This window comes from Ostrea edulis, chromosome 1 (assembly GCF_947568905.1).
Source record: "Ostrea edulis chromosome 1, xbOstEdul1.1, whole genome shotgun sequence".
Classification (NCBI taxonomy): Eukaryota; Metazoa; Mollusca; class Bivalvia; order Ostreida; family Ostreidae; genus Ostrea; species Ostrea edulis.
In genome coordinates, this window is record NC_079164.1 from 7,751,138 (window position 1) to 7,769,944 (window position 18,807).

An 18,807-nucleotide genomic window follows, 5' to 3' on the forward strand; every position below is an offset into this window, starting at 1 on the left:
TATAACTTCTTTTAAAAATATGTTAATAAAGCATGCTCTTTTCACAGACTTCAATGTAAAATTCTAGGTGAAATAATTCAAGCAGTAATTGAAATTTTGAAAATTCCTTTGGTGGATTATTTTTATTTAATGAACCCTTCAAAATGATACCACGATTACAAAAACCCCGCCGTCCATTTACTAGATATGAAATACGATCGTTGCATATTGAATACCTTAACAAACCTTCAAATAGTAGTAGTAGTAGTAGTAGTAGTTTTTTTTATTTATAGTGACATGAGTATATTCACAAACATTATGTTAACAGACGGTGTAAAATAAATCAAACACCCGGCCCATCGGGCCTATAAGCCACTTTAAACACAAAACTTAAATGCAGTACATAAAGAAAAGAAGAAGCACCGCGTTAAGAAATAAAGGAAAAACAAAAATGAAAACATACATACATGTTGTAAGTAAATACCTGCAGTACCAAGTTCATCAATGTGTTTTTTGAGATAATGGGAAAAGTATGAAACCATATGTACATGTATGTAGACGCTGATACATAAACACATAATTTACATTCTTAAGTTTTGAAAATAACTGACTGTCTCCGCATTAATGAAGAATACAAATACTTTGCAACCTGGCGAGGGTAATTTGAAATTAGCATGCATAATACATCCTTATCTGACCGTAATAGCATTTGGTTAAATCCAGTGTTTTCAAACAGTTTTGATCGATACTCGTAGTACAGAGGACAGTGTATTAGAAAATGAATTTCGTCTTCTACACTATTTTCGGAACAAAGGGTACAAATTCGTTCTTCAACAAATTCTCCATGACATCTAATATGATGACGATCTCATATCTGTAGATATATTATGGTTTTAATCATTATATGTCCAATTAATACAGCCCCGTAACCTCCTGATCTTCAATGACTTGACGCATCATATATGTTGTCGGGTGGACGGCTATGTTGGATATTCTTCAGGGTATTTGCGTTGCTCTTCACATCTAAACACATCTGCGATTCCCTAATTGCGGCATAGCTGACGTCATCCTGAGCTGTGCCTTCTTCTACAGCTGGTTGTATTTCTACTGAAACGAATTTAAAAGCATTCCTTAAAAAAACAAAGTGTTAAATTAAAATTATTCAGGTAACTCATTTAATTTTAGCATACTTACTTTTGTGTTAAATTAAAATTATTCAGGTAACACATTTAATTTTAGCATACTTACTTTTGTTTTAAATTAAAATTATGCAGGTAACTCATTTGATTTTAACTATCGATCTTAATAATGATGTTTGATTTTGATAATTTTATAGATAAGATTTTATGTCATACTGTCATTTGATTTCATTTAATTGTGTTTTATTCCTCTTCTTACCCTTGTAAAGCGCCTTTTGTCTTTTATAAGGCGCTATATAAATTTTACTTATCATTATCATATTATCATTATCATTAAGTTTAGCATACTTACTTTTGTGTTAAATTAAAATTATTCACGTAACTTATTTAATCTCAGCATACTTACTTTTGTGTTAAATTAAAATTATTCACGTAACTTATTTAATTTCAGCATACTTACTTTTGTGTTAAATTAAAATTATTTACGTAACTTATTTAATTTCAGCACACTTACTTTTGTGTTAAAATAAAATTATTCACGTAACGTATTTAATTTCACACACTTACTTTTGTGCAGAGTTCGTCTTCGTTTTGTACAACTTGGATTCCTGCTGCAAAACAAATACAACGTGACGTTTGACCTGAGTTCAATGAAGTCATCTAATAATTATAACAAACCTACGTATGAAGTTTTAATTGACCACCGTCTGGTACATACATGCAAATCTCTATTTATCAGTTGAACAACATATTATCTACCGCCCAACCAACTGACCGATCGACCGACAAGTGCGAGCTGTCTTCTTCTCATTTCTTCCAGAGCACCATAACGACGACTAGTTTGCAAAATACTTAATAGGATTATTACTCACCGAATAAAGATCCAGCATATCAGAATCGTCAAGGACACTCCAACAACAGGAATAATAATAATAGCAAACAGGATGATTTGAGAAGAAGGATTGGCACTGATGGGATCTTCATAACTCAATGTTGTTCCTTTGTAAAATACGATATTAAAACATTTTTATACAATACATTTACAGTAAAATTGTTCATAACTTTGTATATATTTGCAAAGACAATTCCCACTTTCTATGACAAAATCTCTACTTTACGTTCAACTCATTCTGTTTAAACACGTATTCGAAAATTTGTTCTATTATTATACTTTCATGTAAAATACTCGAATATGATTGGTCGAGAAGCATTTCAAGCCCCCCCCCCCCCCCCCCCCCAACATATTGTTACCCTCCAAGAACTGAAATCACGCGGTCCAGGGTGATAGTATCTATTCTGTACTTGCTACGACATATTATTCACGTGTATTGTTATATGTATGTTGAAATGCATTGATAATATGAAGCAGAATTTATTCAAAAACTTGTACGCGAGAAGAAAAAATCTCTAGCTGTGGCCTTCAATTCGACATTTAGATATATCGATGACGTTTTGTCTATTAACAATAATAGCTTTCATTCATATGTCGATTTGATATATCCCTGTGAGCTCGAAATAAAGGACACCACAGAGTCGTCCACTTCTGCTTCATACTTAGATATTTTATTGAAAGTAGACATTAACGGCAAACTGACAACTCAACTGTATGACAAACGGGATGATTTCAGCTTCTCCATCGCCAACTTCCCATATTTATGTAGCAATATTCCATTATCACCTGCATATGGCGTTTATATATCTCAACTGATTCGATATGCAAGAGCTTGTTCGCTTATAGTCAGTTTTTAAATCGAGGTAAGTTACTGACAAACAAGTTGATGGTACAGGGATTTCAACAGTTTCGATTGAAGTCAGCATTTCGCAAGTTCTATGGTCGTTATAACGATCTAGTTCGTCAGTACAACCTCGCATTGGGTCAAATGCTGTCTGACATGTTTCATACCGATTGTTAAGCCGTTCTTGGCACACTGATTTTGACTGCGGATAACTCCGTTTACCTGATCAGGATATAGGGCTCACGGCGGATGTGACCGGTCAACAGTGGATGCTTACTCCTCCTAGGCACCTGATCCCACCTCTGGTGTGTCCAGGAGTCCGTGTTTGCCCAACTATCTATTTTGTATTGCTTGTAGGAGTTATGAGATTGATCACTGTTCGTTATCTTTACCTTGCATTTATATCCCCAAAATTGTATCTGTAAATCTACTCACCCTCTACTGTATTATTTGTATATATTTGTAAATATTTTGTATTTATAACTGATGATCTGTATAGCTTAAGGAAATAAAAAATCTGAATCTGAATCTAGCAAAGGGTAACAGTACTTGACAACGGGTGATAGTACAAAAAATAATAATTATCACATGCGTCAAATTTATGCGCATACGGTTCGCCATAGATTGTTAGACAACGTCGTTTGAGCGTTTGTTATAAACGCGAATATTCGCATTGATATACGAAATATCGCATGACAGTGATTGATCAAATGTCAACAGACTTAAGTTTTTCTGCTTTGTTCAAATTGTTGTTTATATAACATTCAGTATAATAAAACAAATATTGCAGGTAGTTGAGGGTAACATTGAAAATTTTCACCCCTCGAGAAACCATTGTCAATTTCGGCTACGCCTCGGTTGACAATGGTTCTCTCGGGGTGAAAATTGTCAATGTTGCCCTCAACTACATGCACTATTTATGTGTTAACACACGAATAGCAGAGTAGGAAATCATGAAATAAGAAATTCTGTAAAGAAAGTAAAATCGAAAGTAGCCTGTTTTTGCAATCCATTCGAGAATTTGTCACTCATATAGGGACATCACTAGCTAAAGGTTAAGTACTAAAAATGTTGACCTAGTGTAAAGACAAGAGGCCCATGGGCCTAGAATCGCTCTTCTGATACATTATAGAACAGGCAAAAATTCTCACTAACCAAGATTCATCAATTAACAAAGTTTGATGATGTTAAGTCAAATAGTACCTGAAAATTTAAACGCAACTGTTCAAACGTAGGTCACGGTGACCTACATTTGGTCGACACACTGAAGACTCAAGATGCATCAACTGACAAGTCAAATAGTATTCAAATATAGCCGTCAAATTCCAAAAGAAGGCCACAGTGACCTACTTTTTGGTCGACACACTCCAAAGATTCAAGAAGCATCAACTGACAAAGTTTGATAATTGTAAGTCAAATAGTATCTGAAATATTAAAATATAGCCATCAAATTCCAAAAGTAGGTCAAAGTGACATACATTTTGTTCAACAAACTATGAAGACTCAAGATGCATCAACTGACAAAGTTTGATGATCCTAGCTTTTCAAAGTGTCCAAAATATGCATCTAAAATTGAAAATGTGAAATTTGAATGTCTGCAAAATTAAAAAAGTAGGTCACTGTGACCTACTTTTTTTTTTATAAATATGTTTTGAGGCCTCTAGACACATCAACTTACAAGGTTTGATGATTCTGAACCTCTCGGTATCTGAAATAACAACCTAAAATGTATTCATAAATGATTAGCCATAAAATTCAGAAAGTAGGTCATGGTGACATACCTTTTACATGACGCACTTCAGGGTCCCATGATCCATCAATTGACAACCCTTGATGAACATAGGCTCAAAAGTGTCCAAGATATGCATCAAAATCCATTTAATAATAATTACCTGCGAATTTCAAAAAGTAGGTCACCATGACCTACTTTTGAAACAACATGATATTAGGTCCTAAGATGCATCAACTGACGAAATTTGATGATCCTAGTCCTTATACTAAGCAAAATATCAAAGTTTTAACAAAACAAAATTTAAGGTCATCTTTGAAGTGATCTTGAGACCACACCCTATGCCCCAGGATGATTCCTTGAACAATTTTTTATCTACAACCTATTTTCATCCTTATGCATAAGTTTGGTGATAATTTGCCCAGTGAACGGTTCTTAAGAAGAAGAAGATTTTTTAGCAACCACTACTTTTGTTTGCATTTTCATAATTATCTCCCCTTGTTAAAGGGTCACAACCCTAGTTTTAGTACAAATGAAAGCCCTTGGGCCAAGGATACCCTGCGACAATTGGCCAAGGGGTTCTTGAGATATACCCCTTTTTCCAAAAGGTTGAGGCACACCGCACGCCAGACACATGGCCATATGATTAGCTCTTTGGGCCTTTGGCCCAGAAGAGATAAAAAGTGACAATTACGAACAGTGATCCATAGCATAAATCCTATAAAAATACAAAATCTAGAACAAGGCAAATACGGGCTCCCGGAAACTCAAAAGATGGAAGGTGTTTAGGAACAATAAGCATACTCTGGTTACAACCTATTCAGGTTCTGTTTTCATCGCGTAAATGGGGTAATCTGTAGTTAAAAGCAATTTAACTTAATTATGATTGGATAATGCTTTTACGTCTAGAACCCTCTTCCTTTTTCAATGAATTAGTTTCTAAATTATATATATACTGTATATATCTATTGAGATGCTTAACGGACTGACATGGACATGCACATTCGGACAAACGGGCAAGGTGATTCAAGTATACCCTCCAACTTTCTTTTGCGGGGTGGGTGGGTGGGGGTGAACTAGTTTTGATTGAAGTACAAGATATTGTAGTCCACATGATTTTAATATACATGTAGAAGACGTCTTTCAGTGTTCGTATCGTACAGCTTTCTTCTTTTATCTATATGAAATCGTTTATTAGTGTCTTTGACGTATGTATACCAATGCTGATGATTAAAGTATAATACATATTGATAAGCTGTGGCATTATTACCATCAACCCGCCTATCTACGAATTTTATACATGTAGGATTTTAAAAAGACATTGAGCTCTGGTCGTTACCTTCACTTTTTCAATTAACTTGATGCATTGATCTGATATGATTTCTGAACACCAACTGGCCGCGGTAGCTCAGTGATAAAGCGTTCGCTTTGTGACCGGGAGGTCATGAGTTCGAGCCCCGCTCGTACCATGGCCGCGTCAAACCTAAGACGTAAAAATAGGCAGTGGTTGATCTTGGCATTTTCGAAGAAGTGATAATCACGGGTTTTTCGGATATAAAATTAAAAAAAGGAGGTCCTATGTTGCGGCAGGCGTTGGCACTCTAAAGAACCCTCACTGCTGCGGCCCTGAGGGCTAAGCATAGGTGTAAATTTGTGGTACTTCACCTACAGCTGGTGACATCTCAATATAAAGGAAAAATTATCGACGAGAGGTAGAGCAAACAAACAATCCGAACACCAAGCAATGAAAACAACTCACCTTTTCTACAAGTACAGTTGTGACTATCGCAGACAGCACACTGACATGTTGTTCTGCACTGTTGTCCACAGTAACCAGGAGGACAGGCATGTGAACAGTGGATACCGTAGCTACCGACACAGGCTGATAGAGAGAGACACAACATAAAAGTAAACGTCAAAATACATGTAGCTACCGCCAAAGGCTGATAGAGAGAGACAAAACATAAAAGTAAACGTCACAATTCATGTAGCTACCGCCACAGGCTGATAGAGAGAGACACAGCATAAAAGTAAACGTCACAATACATGTAGCTACCGCCACAGGCTGATAGAGAGAGACAAAACATAAAAGTAAACGTCACAATACATGTATCTACCGACATAGGCTGATAGGAAGATATACAACATAAAAGTAAGAACGTCACAATAGCTACCGACACAGGCTGATACAATCGTAACTACTCGGCTATTTCCGTAACCGCAAATAAACCTCGTATGTGGATCGACGCCATCAGAGTTTGTTAATACGTATGCATAAACATAACTATGACATCACAGTTGAGTTGTACGTTACACTATGAAACGTGAACAATCAAATGCATCTAAGATATTATACACATCTAAGGTATTGTACCATTATCAATTTCCACCTACATGTTTAAAGAGTGAATAAGACGTTAATGATACCAAAACTGAATCTGTGGTGAAAATATATATAACACATTATTCAGGGATTCGGTTCTGGCCTTTTAACCTCATCCATGGGCGCGCTTCCGGCGAAGAAATGCATCGATTTGATGCAATTCTTGCGCCGATCCACGTCCAAGTCTTCTTGCCAGTTACGGAAAAGGACGAGCGCGTGATCCGATTGAGGCTGATAGAGAGACACACAACATAAAAGTAAGAACGTCACAATAGGCACCGACACAGGCTGACAGGAAGACACACAACATAAAAGTAAGAACGTCACAATAGGCACCCACACAGGCCGACAGGAAGACATACAATATAAAAGTAAGAACGTCACAATAGGCACCGACACAGGCCGACAGGAAGACATACAATATAAAAGTAAGAACGTCACAATAGGCACCGACACAGGCTGATACAATCGGATCACGCGCTCGTCCTTTTCCGTGACCGGTAAGAAGACTCGGACGTGGATCGGTGCAAGAATTGCATCAAATCGATGCAATTTTTCGCCGAAAGCGCGCCCGTGGATGAGTGTTAAAAGGCCAGAACCGAATTCCTGAATAATTTTCACCACAGATTCAGTTTTGGTATCATTAACGTCTTATTCACTCTAATACATAAAAGCAAAGGCAGATATTGTCTACACTGTGATCACTAGCTCTATACTACGAAAGAGAGTCCAGAGTTACAAAAGCCTATTAGGATCAAACTATGGGAAAAAATAAATAGAAAGGCATTATAACACGAAAAAAAGAGCGTAATAACGCAAAGTGAAAAGGCGTAATAAAGCGAAAAAAGGCGTAATAACGCCAAAAAAAAAAGGCGTTATAAAGCGAAAAAAGGCGTAATAACGCCAAAAAAAAAGTGGTAATTACGTCTTTCCAAAAGTCGTTATTACGCCTGTCTGAAAGGCGACATTACGCCTACATTACATATACACCTAGGTATAATATTTTAATCACTCTTTTTTTATTATTATTATTATTTTACTTATCTATTTATCTTTTGTTTATGTTTGCTTGATTCATTCTGGACATGGGTTTAGTTCAATGTGTATATGAATGTGAGTCGATATCCTCATTGTTTTTGGGCCAGATCGAGTTCTGAAAGTTCCCTTAAAAACGTTCCTTCAGATGTTCAAGAGAAGATATATCTCATCTGAACCCAAGTTAGTATAATAGTCAGTTTAGTATAGTTAGTTTTGGTTGACTCATTCATTTGACTATCAAAGACACAAACTAGACACAAATAAATTAAATTTGGAGTGATGCATAAAGACGAATACAATTTTAAAGAATTCAAACTGAAAACTATATTTCCACTTTGCCTTATAAATGCATATGTTTTCAATTCCATTACATGGTTTTTTGGGGCTGGGGGTTTAAAAACGTGTATTAATCTAGGGCTTGTTTTCAGTACAATATTTGATTATTTTTATCCACCTGTTCTGCATTTATGGTGAACAATTATACATACACCCCCCCCCTCCCTAAGTTTTATCTCACACATTGTCTTCGGACAGAAGCAACACCCTATATGTACATGAATGTAAGCATAAAAACTTCAAAGCTTGACATAAAAGAACAAGGTACGATTGTGTAAATAAAAAGGCCCAAAAAATTTCTCTGTTTTAAATGTGTCTTGAATTTAGCTTGATCCGTGTTTAAAGTAAGTTAACTCCTTCTCTACCGTACCGGTCAATTTGACCGGTGGCGCTTAAAAACGGGACAGCGCAAAAGGAGTGCCTCTAAATCTTTCAAACTACGGTCATAAGATATACATTGTATGCCAAGTATACTATCTCAACTTAAGGGTGACGGACCTAATTCGTTTCTACAATAAAGATTTTATTCAAATTTTGATATAAGGTAAAACATGCATTAAAGAGTTAAAATCATTGAAAAAAACCAAATGAAAATAGTATTTGATTTTCAGCGGGGGGCGTTTCAAAAGTTGGCTATGAAGTAGTCGTAATTGCAAAGGAAATATAGGGAAATTTCCAATGTGCAATATAAAAGTTAGAATTAAAAAATTCTACAATAGAGTTTTAATCCAAATTAAAGAATGATTTTAAAAAGACAATAAGCTTACTAATTGTAAGAAAAAAAGTATGGGTCATCGGCAATTCTTTTTAAGGGGAGCATGTCAAAGAACGATTTTTGGCCAGTTTTCAAGGAAAATGTCATTAAATAAGAAATGGATAGGTTTTCTACTTGTGGTTTCATACTTTTTCTTTACACTAAATAATCATATGGATTAAGAAAAAGTTCACCAATCATATGTAAACACCGAGTCATTGGATAATATTCCAGGGGTGGTGTCAAAATATGTAATGTATGAACTGTCACAAATTCAATAAATCCGATATAGAGCTCAGTATGCAGCTTAAGACAACGGATTTGTATATAGTATGTATGTAATGTGCACATTTTGTTTTCATTTTCATAATCTTTAACCTTTCTAAATAAATCTAAAAAGTTCAAATGTTTGAATAAAAACATACATATTTTGTATTGATAAGAGACCAAGTACATGACTTATCGGACAGTTTCAAGATAGGATCTAACATGTACTTCAAGTGTCATCATCATTTATAAGATTTTTCTGATGAACACTCTCAGAAACAAAATGGACTTTTATTCCCTGAAACATTTTTATAAGTTAAGCTTAATAAGAGTAGTATAAATTTATTTTAATAAAGGAATTCTGACATTTCTTGTACTTGTATTGAATGTAAATGCATATACATGTTTATATAATACGTGGTACTGTGACATGTTGATTGGCAATGGCCTACATTTTTCATAACGCTATGCGAGTTAATTTCTCCTGATCACAGAGGGCGCGCAGCAAATTGCGGTCTTCAGTTGACGGTGTCATATAAGGAATAAATAGAAAATTTACAAGTTTTGATTGCAATCATTTGCCAGTTAAGGAATTTTTCGAAAAATTAAGTGTAATGACTTAAAAATAGTATAATTGAGCATAATATTTTAGTCACTAATTACATTTATATGTGTCGCTTGTGTGGTTTTCTCGCAAGCAATGTATGGTCATGATGTAACAAAGTACGTAAATATTAACTAGTCCTCGATTTCTTTAGATCAGAATCATGATGTCCTTAGTATATCTGCAATTCTTCATTATTAATTTTTATCAATATTTTCGACAACCAAAACGCAAAAAAAAAAACAAACAAACATGCAATACGATATGCCTAAAAAGACATGATGTAAAACCAACGCATACATGTACATTATCAATTTATCATTTCACACTGAAAACTACTTGTTGCTAAATGTACACTAGGTGCCAATAAATAAAGCATTTTAATGATCTCGAATGGGTATCTCTAGTGTAATATTTTTGTTAAAATATTTTTTCGCGTGTGATTTAATCTTTTGAAAGTTAGATTTTGTGTACATCGACTTACACCTCTTATTGCATTTCAATTACTCAAATGAGCACAAAAACAATCATCAGGCTCCTAGCAACAATGGGTCTGCCTCCTCTTACTATTACATACAAACTTATTTATTTTTACATGCAGAGATAGATCTATAGTCAGATAGCCCCCCCCCCCCCCCCCCCAAAAAAACAACCCAATATTGTCGTGAATGGTAGTGGAAATGCAATATTTAACCGATGAATGGAACTGAAAGATCAACCCTTGCCACCTTCCTTCTCGAGCTTTGGATTATTTTTTTTTAAGAGCTTGTCTACGAGAAAACCATGCAAACTGTGATGGAAGCAAGGTTGTCAGATCAACAACATATTTTGAGTGTAATAAAGTACATCAATATCAAATACTTTGGCATATTTTTTTCGGGGGTGTAGTCATTGGATAGGGATTTGCAGCCATGTTACTAAAAATAGCACTTTTGTTCTGACAAAAGGGTAAAATTATGTATATTGTACCCTTTCTATTTAAACATTCTAACAGGTTATTGAAAATGGATTTTTAAAAATTGACACAGTTTATAAAACAACTGGATATGCATATTCATATTGTTTAGTGGGAATCTAAAATTTTACTTCCGTTTAAGTGCACAAAGGTCACAAATTTGGCACGATTCCAGATTTTGATAAATTACAGAAAATTATAACTTTTGAATCAACTAGTATTCAAAAAGTAACGCTTTGATTTATTCAAAATTACTTTCATCTTATAGAGAAGAAGTATATTTACGATATACCAAAAATCTGTCTTTGGACTCTCGATTATAGTAAATATATTAATACTTCAAGTTGGGCATATTTTCCTGCTTGTAGAGCTTTTATTCTGGTAGCCACCTAAACCTGTTTGCCATGCATGGTCCTTGTTATCTTATTAAGTCTTATATAATTTTATCATTTCACATCAGATGACCAGAAGTATGTATCAATCATTTTTTGTTGCTATGGGTCCTGGTTGCCATGGTGACAAATTGCAAAATTTGAAAAAATAACGTTTTTAAAAAAATAATATGCATCGTATGAATAGTTGTAATTTAACAAAATTGATATTTGTGTACTTTAAAAATGCAATTTTTAAAAACAAATTTCATGCCAATTTATATTATGCTATATATAATGAATTCTTTATTTAGACAGGATAGCACGATTAGTACAAATGACTAGTTTACATTGTGGTCCTACAGAGACTTAAATATACCACAAGCAATTGGATCATATTTCTTCATAGATTTGCTTTTCCCATGGATACAATAAGGATAAATCTATTTTTTTTAAAAATCTGACTGGTTATTGAAAACATTCTGAAATAACCAAACTCAATCGCAAATACTAAGCCAGACAGCAATGTAACTTTTGAAAAGTTGTATGAGAGTCACAATATTGATATTCTAAAACAAATAAACTTGTTGCCATAGTAACATTTAGACCAATTTAAAGACTGACGTGCTTTAAGTTCAAAGGTAAAACTTGTGTGTGAAGACAGAACTTAATAAATATCCACAGTATAATACCCCAAATCTTTATCTTTTCCTCGGGACAGTTAACACGTCATATGAAGTTGTCAGGTACAATATATTAGATAAACGTACTTTGTGGTTAGGAATTTTCAGATGTCATCAAACTTTAACAAATGAAGTACTCAGAAAAAAATTGAGCAGCAACCCTTAAACAATTAAATAACATGCTTAATATGTACATATAAACAAGAGTTGTCAGATGACTGTACCTAACCATTTGTTCAAAAGGTTAAAAGTTTTTGAAAAATAGGTCAATGTCCAAGGTCGACGTTGACAGTTCTGGTAACAAAAGAAATGGCATCTATGTTTGAAACTTCAAAGATCTATCACTCTTGGTTCAAAAGATAAAACCAAGATAGAGTTTTTGAGCAGTACGTCAAAGTTCAAGGCAAAGGTCGTTAGGTCAAACCAAAACAAAGCTCTCTTCATGAGGCATCTATATATGTAAACTATCAAAGCCTTATACCTATTGGTTCAAAAGACATAGCCCAGGTTGAAGTTTTTTAAAAAATAGGTCAAGGTCACAAGGTCGAAAGTCTTGGTACCACATAAAAGGTCTCTTCATGGGGAATCAATAAGGGATATATCAAAACCCTACCCCTTGGTTTAGAAGATATAACCCAGGTTAAAATGTTTCCTTAAAGTGGCGTCGACGCCAACACTGGGGTCATTACAATACATGTAGCTCTCCGGATAGTCGTCCCGGTGAGCTAAAAGGAATGTGCATGTTCTTTTCTTGTCTTTCTTTTGTTTTTTATTCTTACATGTAGCGTATTATTCTACATTCTAAATCCATGCGAAAGGGTTCGAAGCAGCCATATTCAATACCGGAAATTAATGATTATAAACATTATATTGAGAGGAGAGGGGTGGTAATGGTAAAATGCTCTTAGATAGTGAATGATCTTGTTAAAATCATAAAATAATCAATAATGTTGAATATATCTAAATACAGAAATATTCTTTGCATTCGCACTCCACTCCCAACACCATTACACGTACAAATGAAATATAGCTTAAATACCAACTGACAGTAATCACATAAATTGCACCGAAGATGAAAGTCAGATAATAATAACGTCCGAATTCGCACAAAAGTAAAGAAGTTCGCTTGTAATAATTGGAAATATAATTTGTAATGAAATGTACTGTTTATACCTGACCCGACTGGTATAGTCTGTCCTGTCTAAACACATACAGTGTAGCTAGGTGGAGAGGCCCCGTAGTTGGCACTCATCACCAGGGCGGAGGGTGTGGGCGGGTGGCAAATTTTTTATAGAACCCCCCAACTCCCTAAAATTACTTTTAACACAACCCGAAGCTCAAAATCCTTGATAATGATAATAATGGGGGGGGGGGGGGGGTCCAAGGATTTAATTCATCAGTTCAAGCTTCCATTTCAATTGTTTATTGATTGCCATAAAAAAGTAGAGGGGGAGGCTGATTTAGCTAAAGAGACCTGATCGAAATAATCTTCGGTTTCCCTGTCAGATAAATGATTTTTCCAAATTTTTCCCCGATCAATTTCTCATGATGAACAAAGTATAGTGATGATCCAAACTCTACCTACATCAATGACTTTAAGAAACTACATTAGCATATACATATACGTAATACCATCAGTTTACAATATCTATATATTTGTTGTTGGTAAAATAGAGAAAGGTGTAAATTTTCGCATGTTGAATCGTAAGCTATGATTAAGCATCAAGTATGTCATATTGTTACATTGAGCACTGAAGAAGAAAGATACCGAGCAAACTGTTACAGTATACATTCTTTGAGTTCACTTTATGCATTTTTATTTCACCCTTTTCTTATTTTGTCCTGTCCTCATCACTTAGTGCATATATGTAAACTAATAAAAAAAAATTGTCATCAATCATGATGATAAATACATTTAGCAAATTCGGGGAGGGCTGCACTAGATCCTCACATGCTCCATCTGGACTGACTATAGATGCATATTTTCTTTGATTTCCTCCATATAACATCTAAGCATTCTCGGTTAATGCATGAATTATCAAGGAAAGAACGCTTTCAATTCTTCAATGACAAAATGCCTGACCACTGGTACTAGTTTGCAGTATAACAGGACGAAGTACCGGATACTTTTTAAACCCTGCCAATATTTAGAAATTTCTGGATTACATTCACAGATACTGTTATGTCTTTCACTGATATCACATAAACATGATGTGCAAATTCTCAAATCCCATTTCAAGTTGGAATCATAACATTCCATAATATTGCTATCATTTTTACCTTCTACGTATGAAGAGTGCATCAAAGGGGAGGTAATTCCAGCAACAGGTCTATTTCATTAAAAGACCCCCTTTTTCACATAAAATAGTAGATTACTGGGATTTATTTATTAGAAAATGTTAAATCTATAAATAAAATTAAATTTCCAAACAATTTATGCCTCTAATATCACAAATTTTAAATCTTTAATCTTTTAAAAGATAATTTTAAATGCTTAAAAATATTCATTTTTGTCAGTTTTTAAATTTTAATTGCAAATGAACGGCCAAAAGTCCAAAGTACAATTTCTTATATTTTACAGACAAGGATTTGATATCAAAGTATTATACACTTTTAAAGAAATTTAAGCGTTACTTTTGCAGCAACACCTATTTTAAAATTGACCATATAACACAAAATGAAAAAAGTTTGGCACAATGCCAAATTACAGGCTCCATGTAATCTCTATATGGACACTTATGATGTCAAACATGATTTCTCTATAAGTGGTTTACATGGAAATATCATAAAAAAAATCCATTCTTTTCATAAGCCTTCAGAATTGATTTGCATTTTTGAAAAAATAAAACCCTAATATTTAAGGATTTTTCTTGTGTTCGAAGACTAATCCACGTGTAAATACAGAATGCGCTGTTACTAAAAATAGAAACGACCTATCAATAAATTGACCTCAAATTATAATTATTCCAACCATATACTCCAATGATATAAATGATTAGAAATGATATTGATGACCACCATTTCCTTCATTCTTATATATTTGCATGGTTTTCTCGCAGACAAGCTCTTAAATGTACATGTCAAGAAATTTTAGGCAATATTATGAACCGAGTCTTATAAACTCCCCCCCCCCCCTTATAAACGTGCCTGATTGTATCACATGCTTTCATTGTGTTTTAAATTCTAGGTGTCTGTTGTTTTTAAATCAGATGACTATTGAAATATCATCGATATCAATTGTATAATTTGGACAGAAATAAACATGAAATACACCCTATAACACCCCCCCCCCCTCCCCAACTCTACAATTTGACAAAGTGCATACTTTAAAAAGTTTTCTCCATAAAATCCAAGAATTTAAACCTTGTTTTTGTCATAGATATAATACACCCTGTTAAAACTTGGTATACTAAAGAATTTGGTAACGTAAGCTTTACTATACACTATTTGTGAATAGTATTTATGTGAAGCTTAGGACCTCAATCGTAAGCGCGCCCCCAACTTCCGGTGTAAGGGGAGTAACTGCAAAAATGTAGGCCATTGCAATCTCAGACATGAGTAACTAAAGCATTATTCTACCTGAATGTATTTTTCTCTATATCAAAAGATGACGATAAGCCGACTATTTTCGCCAAAATATATATGTATCTCTGCCATGTGATCGGTTCTGTGCTAAGATCTGCGCTAGGGTGATAGTCTTCAAACTATTCAACGGCAGCATCAATTTTCCGCGCAATTCGGCATTGTGACGTCAAATACAAAGCCCAGCGGCGTATTCAACGTCACAACTATAGCAGCTGTTCCCAACATCATGACGGGATGATTTGCTTTGTTGTCGGAAGAGGAATTATTCTGCTCTGGTATAATAATAAAATATCTATCCAATGGGTAGGGGCGATAGCGTGTTTATTGTCGGCCAAGAGAGAAACTACCCCGGCCCTGCCTCTGTTCTTCGGTTGTTGTTGGTTGATACGGTTTTAGTCATTTTTTCTGTGTCGTTTTAATGGATGGTTGAAAAATTTCAAAATATAATTCTACTCTTTTCCGCAGTTGGTTGTAAATAGAAATTATCGTCGGTTTTTGAGTAATACGCTTCTGGTGCATGCCGTAAATCGTTAATTGTTTATAGAGTAATACAGTAATTACTATTAATAAGAATATTCATGATATAAACTATATTCAGAAGTAAAATTTTAATAACAAAAGTGCATGTTTTTTTTTACTTCGTTGTGCATACCTATGACAGTTTGATTCATGGCATATGCGCGGGAGGTTGTAAAAACACGGATAATTACGGAATCCCAGAAATTACACATAAAACACGGAAGAATCACGGACAGATTTTTTAAAGTCACGGATTCACAGATACAAACGTTACGGAAATTCTATAGATCGACTTTATTGAAGAATTCATATGGATTAAAACAATTAGGTCTGTCATCCTTAAATCAAAGTTATTAATAGACGATAAAAAATATATTTGAATATGAATTTGCTCGACGCATGGGCTGTATGTTTTCTGAAATGAAAACCCCCCAGAATTTATGAATTTTTTCATTGATTTTGGCATTTTTGGCAATTTTATGCCAACTTCACGCTCTTGTCATTACAACACGAAGCAATTTTTGATCAAATCAAATGTAGTTTGGGTTTTCTTATATATTCTCTTTTGGAATGGCAGATTTTGGGATATCCTATTGAAATCATCAATTTTCTGGGCTAAATGACTGTAGAAACTGTACCTGCTTCTTTCCTTTTCCAAATCTTATCTACATCATGTTTTATTAAAAGATGTATTGGATTCCATTCCGAGATAAGATTTGCATATATATCTGCCAAGATGTTTTTATCAGTTAAAGCAAATATTTGTACAGTACATTTATACTGAAATTACTACTATGAAATCTCATTTTGAAGAATTTAATTGTCATAGATTCGTCAAGTTTTTAATCAACATAAATGATTACGCAGACGCCAAGTTTTTCTCCATTCCTTTTTGAAATTGTTTTTCATGTGAGTACACCATGTTACATGCATAAACTGATTTCAGCTACGTAATAATTCTTTTCTTCCTCCATATTCTGGGCAGCTGCATCATCTATCTTCCTTAAGCAGACATTTGAGACTGTCTTCCTCCATATTCAACGAAAGAGAGAAAAGGTCTATGGAATGATCCATCTATTTATATGTACACTGCATGCATGTTTTTTAACTCGTGTAATAACGCCTTTTTTCGTGTTATTACGCCTTTTTTCGCGTTATAATACCTCTTTTTTCGCGTTATCACACCTCTTTTTTCACGCTATAATGCCTTTTCACTTTGCGTAATTAAGCCTATTTCTCGCGTTATAAAGCCTTTCTATTTATTTTCCCCAATAGTATGATCTTTATTAGGCTTTCGCACTATACCGACATTTTTATGCAACGACGAGAAATGCTATTCCTTTACTGCAAAGAAATTGTACAATTTATTTAATAATATATTACTACTTACGTGTGCAATTGTTTCCGATTAGTCTGTAATTAGTACAGCATTTGTCTTCACTATTTAAAAAAAGGGGAAACACACTTAACGAAATTAAAGTCAGTTATGTCTTCATAGCATTTTTCATTTGATTTTTTTTATTCATTTAGAGAGAAGTAGACTTACCCCTTTTCTGGGGAGCAAATTCCTAAAGGTTCGACAAGCCTACCATAAACCAAAAATAGCCAGATCTGTGTTACGGTCATCATTGCATGTCATTTTAAGCAATGATATGGGATGAAAATGACCTAACTGACGAACCCAAAGTTTGTCCATTAGGTTCTTCAATTTAATTTTTAATTTCCTGGTGTTTTCCTCAAGGAAATTCCACATTATCGTAAACAATATATATATAGCCCTGCAGGGGATTGTGAATTTAAATTTAAATCCACCACATGTTTTATAATTGCTGTTTACATTTAATGCACGAGTACACAAATAAATATATACACATTAGTACACAGTCACATGGTTGTACAGAATGTTCATATATAGTCATGGGGTATGCAGAATATTAGCGTATGGAATATTTAAAAATGTGCATGGATGTACAGAATATTTTAAGATATGCATAGGTGTACATAAGTTTTATGCTCCTGTAATCGGGGACTCGGGGGTATCTGGTTTGCAGAACCTTTAACTTTCTTGCGGCAAGACTTTCCTTTTGGTATCAGCATTTGATACCTTGAGACTTTCACCTTCGAGTTTGATCTACTTTAAAAATCTTGAACCTTGGTCATAACGGTACAGTGATTTCTTTGCTTCCATCAATGTCTTGTTATATATATATATTTATATATGGTGTTTTAAGTGAAATTACAAGGAAATTATGTAGATACATAATGCATGATAAGCGTGAACTCCAGTCTGACTATTCCGATATAATAGATGTTTCCTTCCTTATTATCAATATGTTGCTGCTCTCGGGTTGTAATATTTATTATTGTGACAACCTGTTTCTATATATGTGCTTTTCAGGGGGTCCGTATTTACCCTACTCTTTATATAATTTATGAGATTGATCACTGTTCGTTTTTTTTTCTTCACTTTTTCATGACTTGACAAGCATGAGAAATTAATAACTTTCCTGGACTTTTTATCATCATAGATAGATAATGCACCGACGTTTTATCACCACCTCACGCTCAGAAAAATACATAATCAGTTCACATGCCAGATGGTTTGGTGCACCATGACCAACATTAAAGGGAAAGGCAACCCAAAAGATGATTACATGATAAATGATAGGATTAATCATTTGTCATACAATTCTGTTGATATATGGCCTAAATATGCTTTAGTACTAATT

The 18,807-nt window shown here is 34.3% G+C and overlaps 1 protein-coding gene across 2 annotated transcripts; it reads right to left on the reverse strand.

The window, feature by feature from the left end:
* Positions 1-241: 241 nt before the first annotated feature.
* Positions 242-17,830, reverse strand: LOC125664247 (multiple epidermal growth factor-like domains protein 10). 2 transcript variants are annotated; one of them, XM_048896933.2, is made up of 6 exons: positions 17,625-17,830; positions 17,469-17,518; positions 6,343-6,465; positions 1,991-2,117; positions 1,686-1,729; positions 242-1,083 (listed from the first exon to the last, which is right to left on the reverse strand). In XM_048896933.2, exons 1-6 carry the CDS (start codon positions 17,705-17,707, stop codon positions 920-922), a joined length of 591 nt encoding a protein of 196 aa, XP_048752890.1. In that variant the 5' UTR covers positions 17,708-17,830; the 3' UTR covers positions 242-919. The 2 variants fall into 2 exon arrangements, with proteins under 2 accessions (XP_048752890.1, XP_048752889.1); XM_048896932.2 differs by having other exon boundaries at positions 242-1,086.
* Positions 17,831-18,807: the final 977 nt, after the last annotated feature.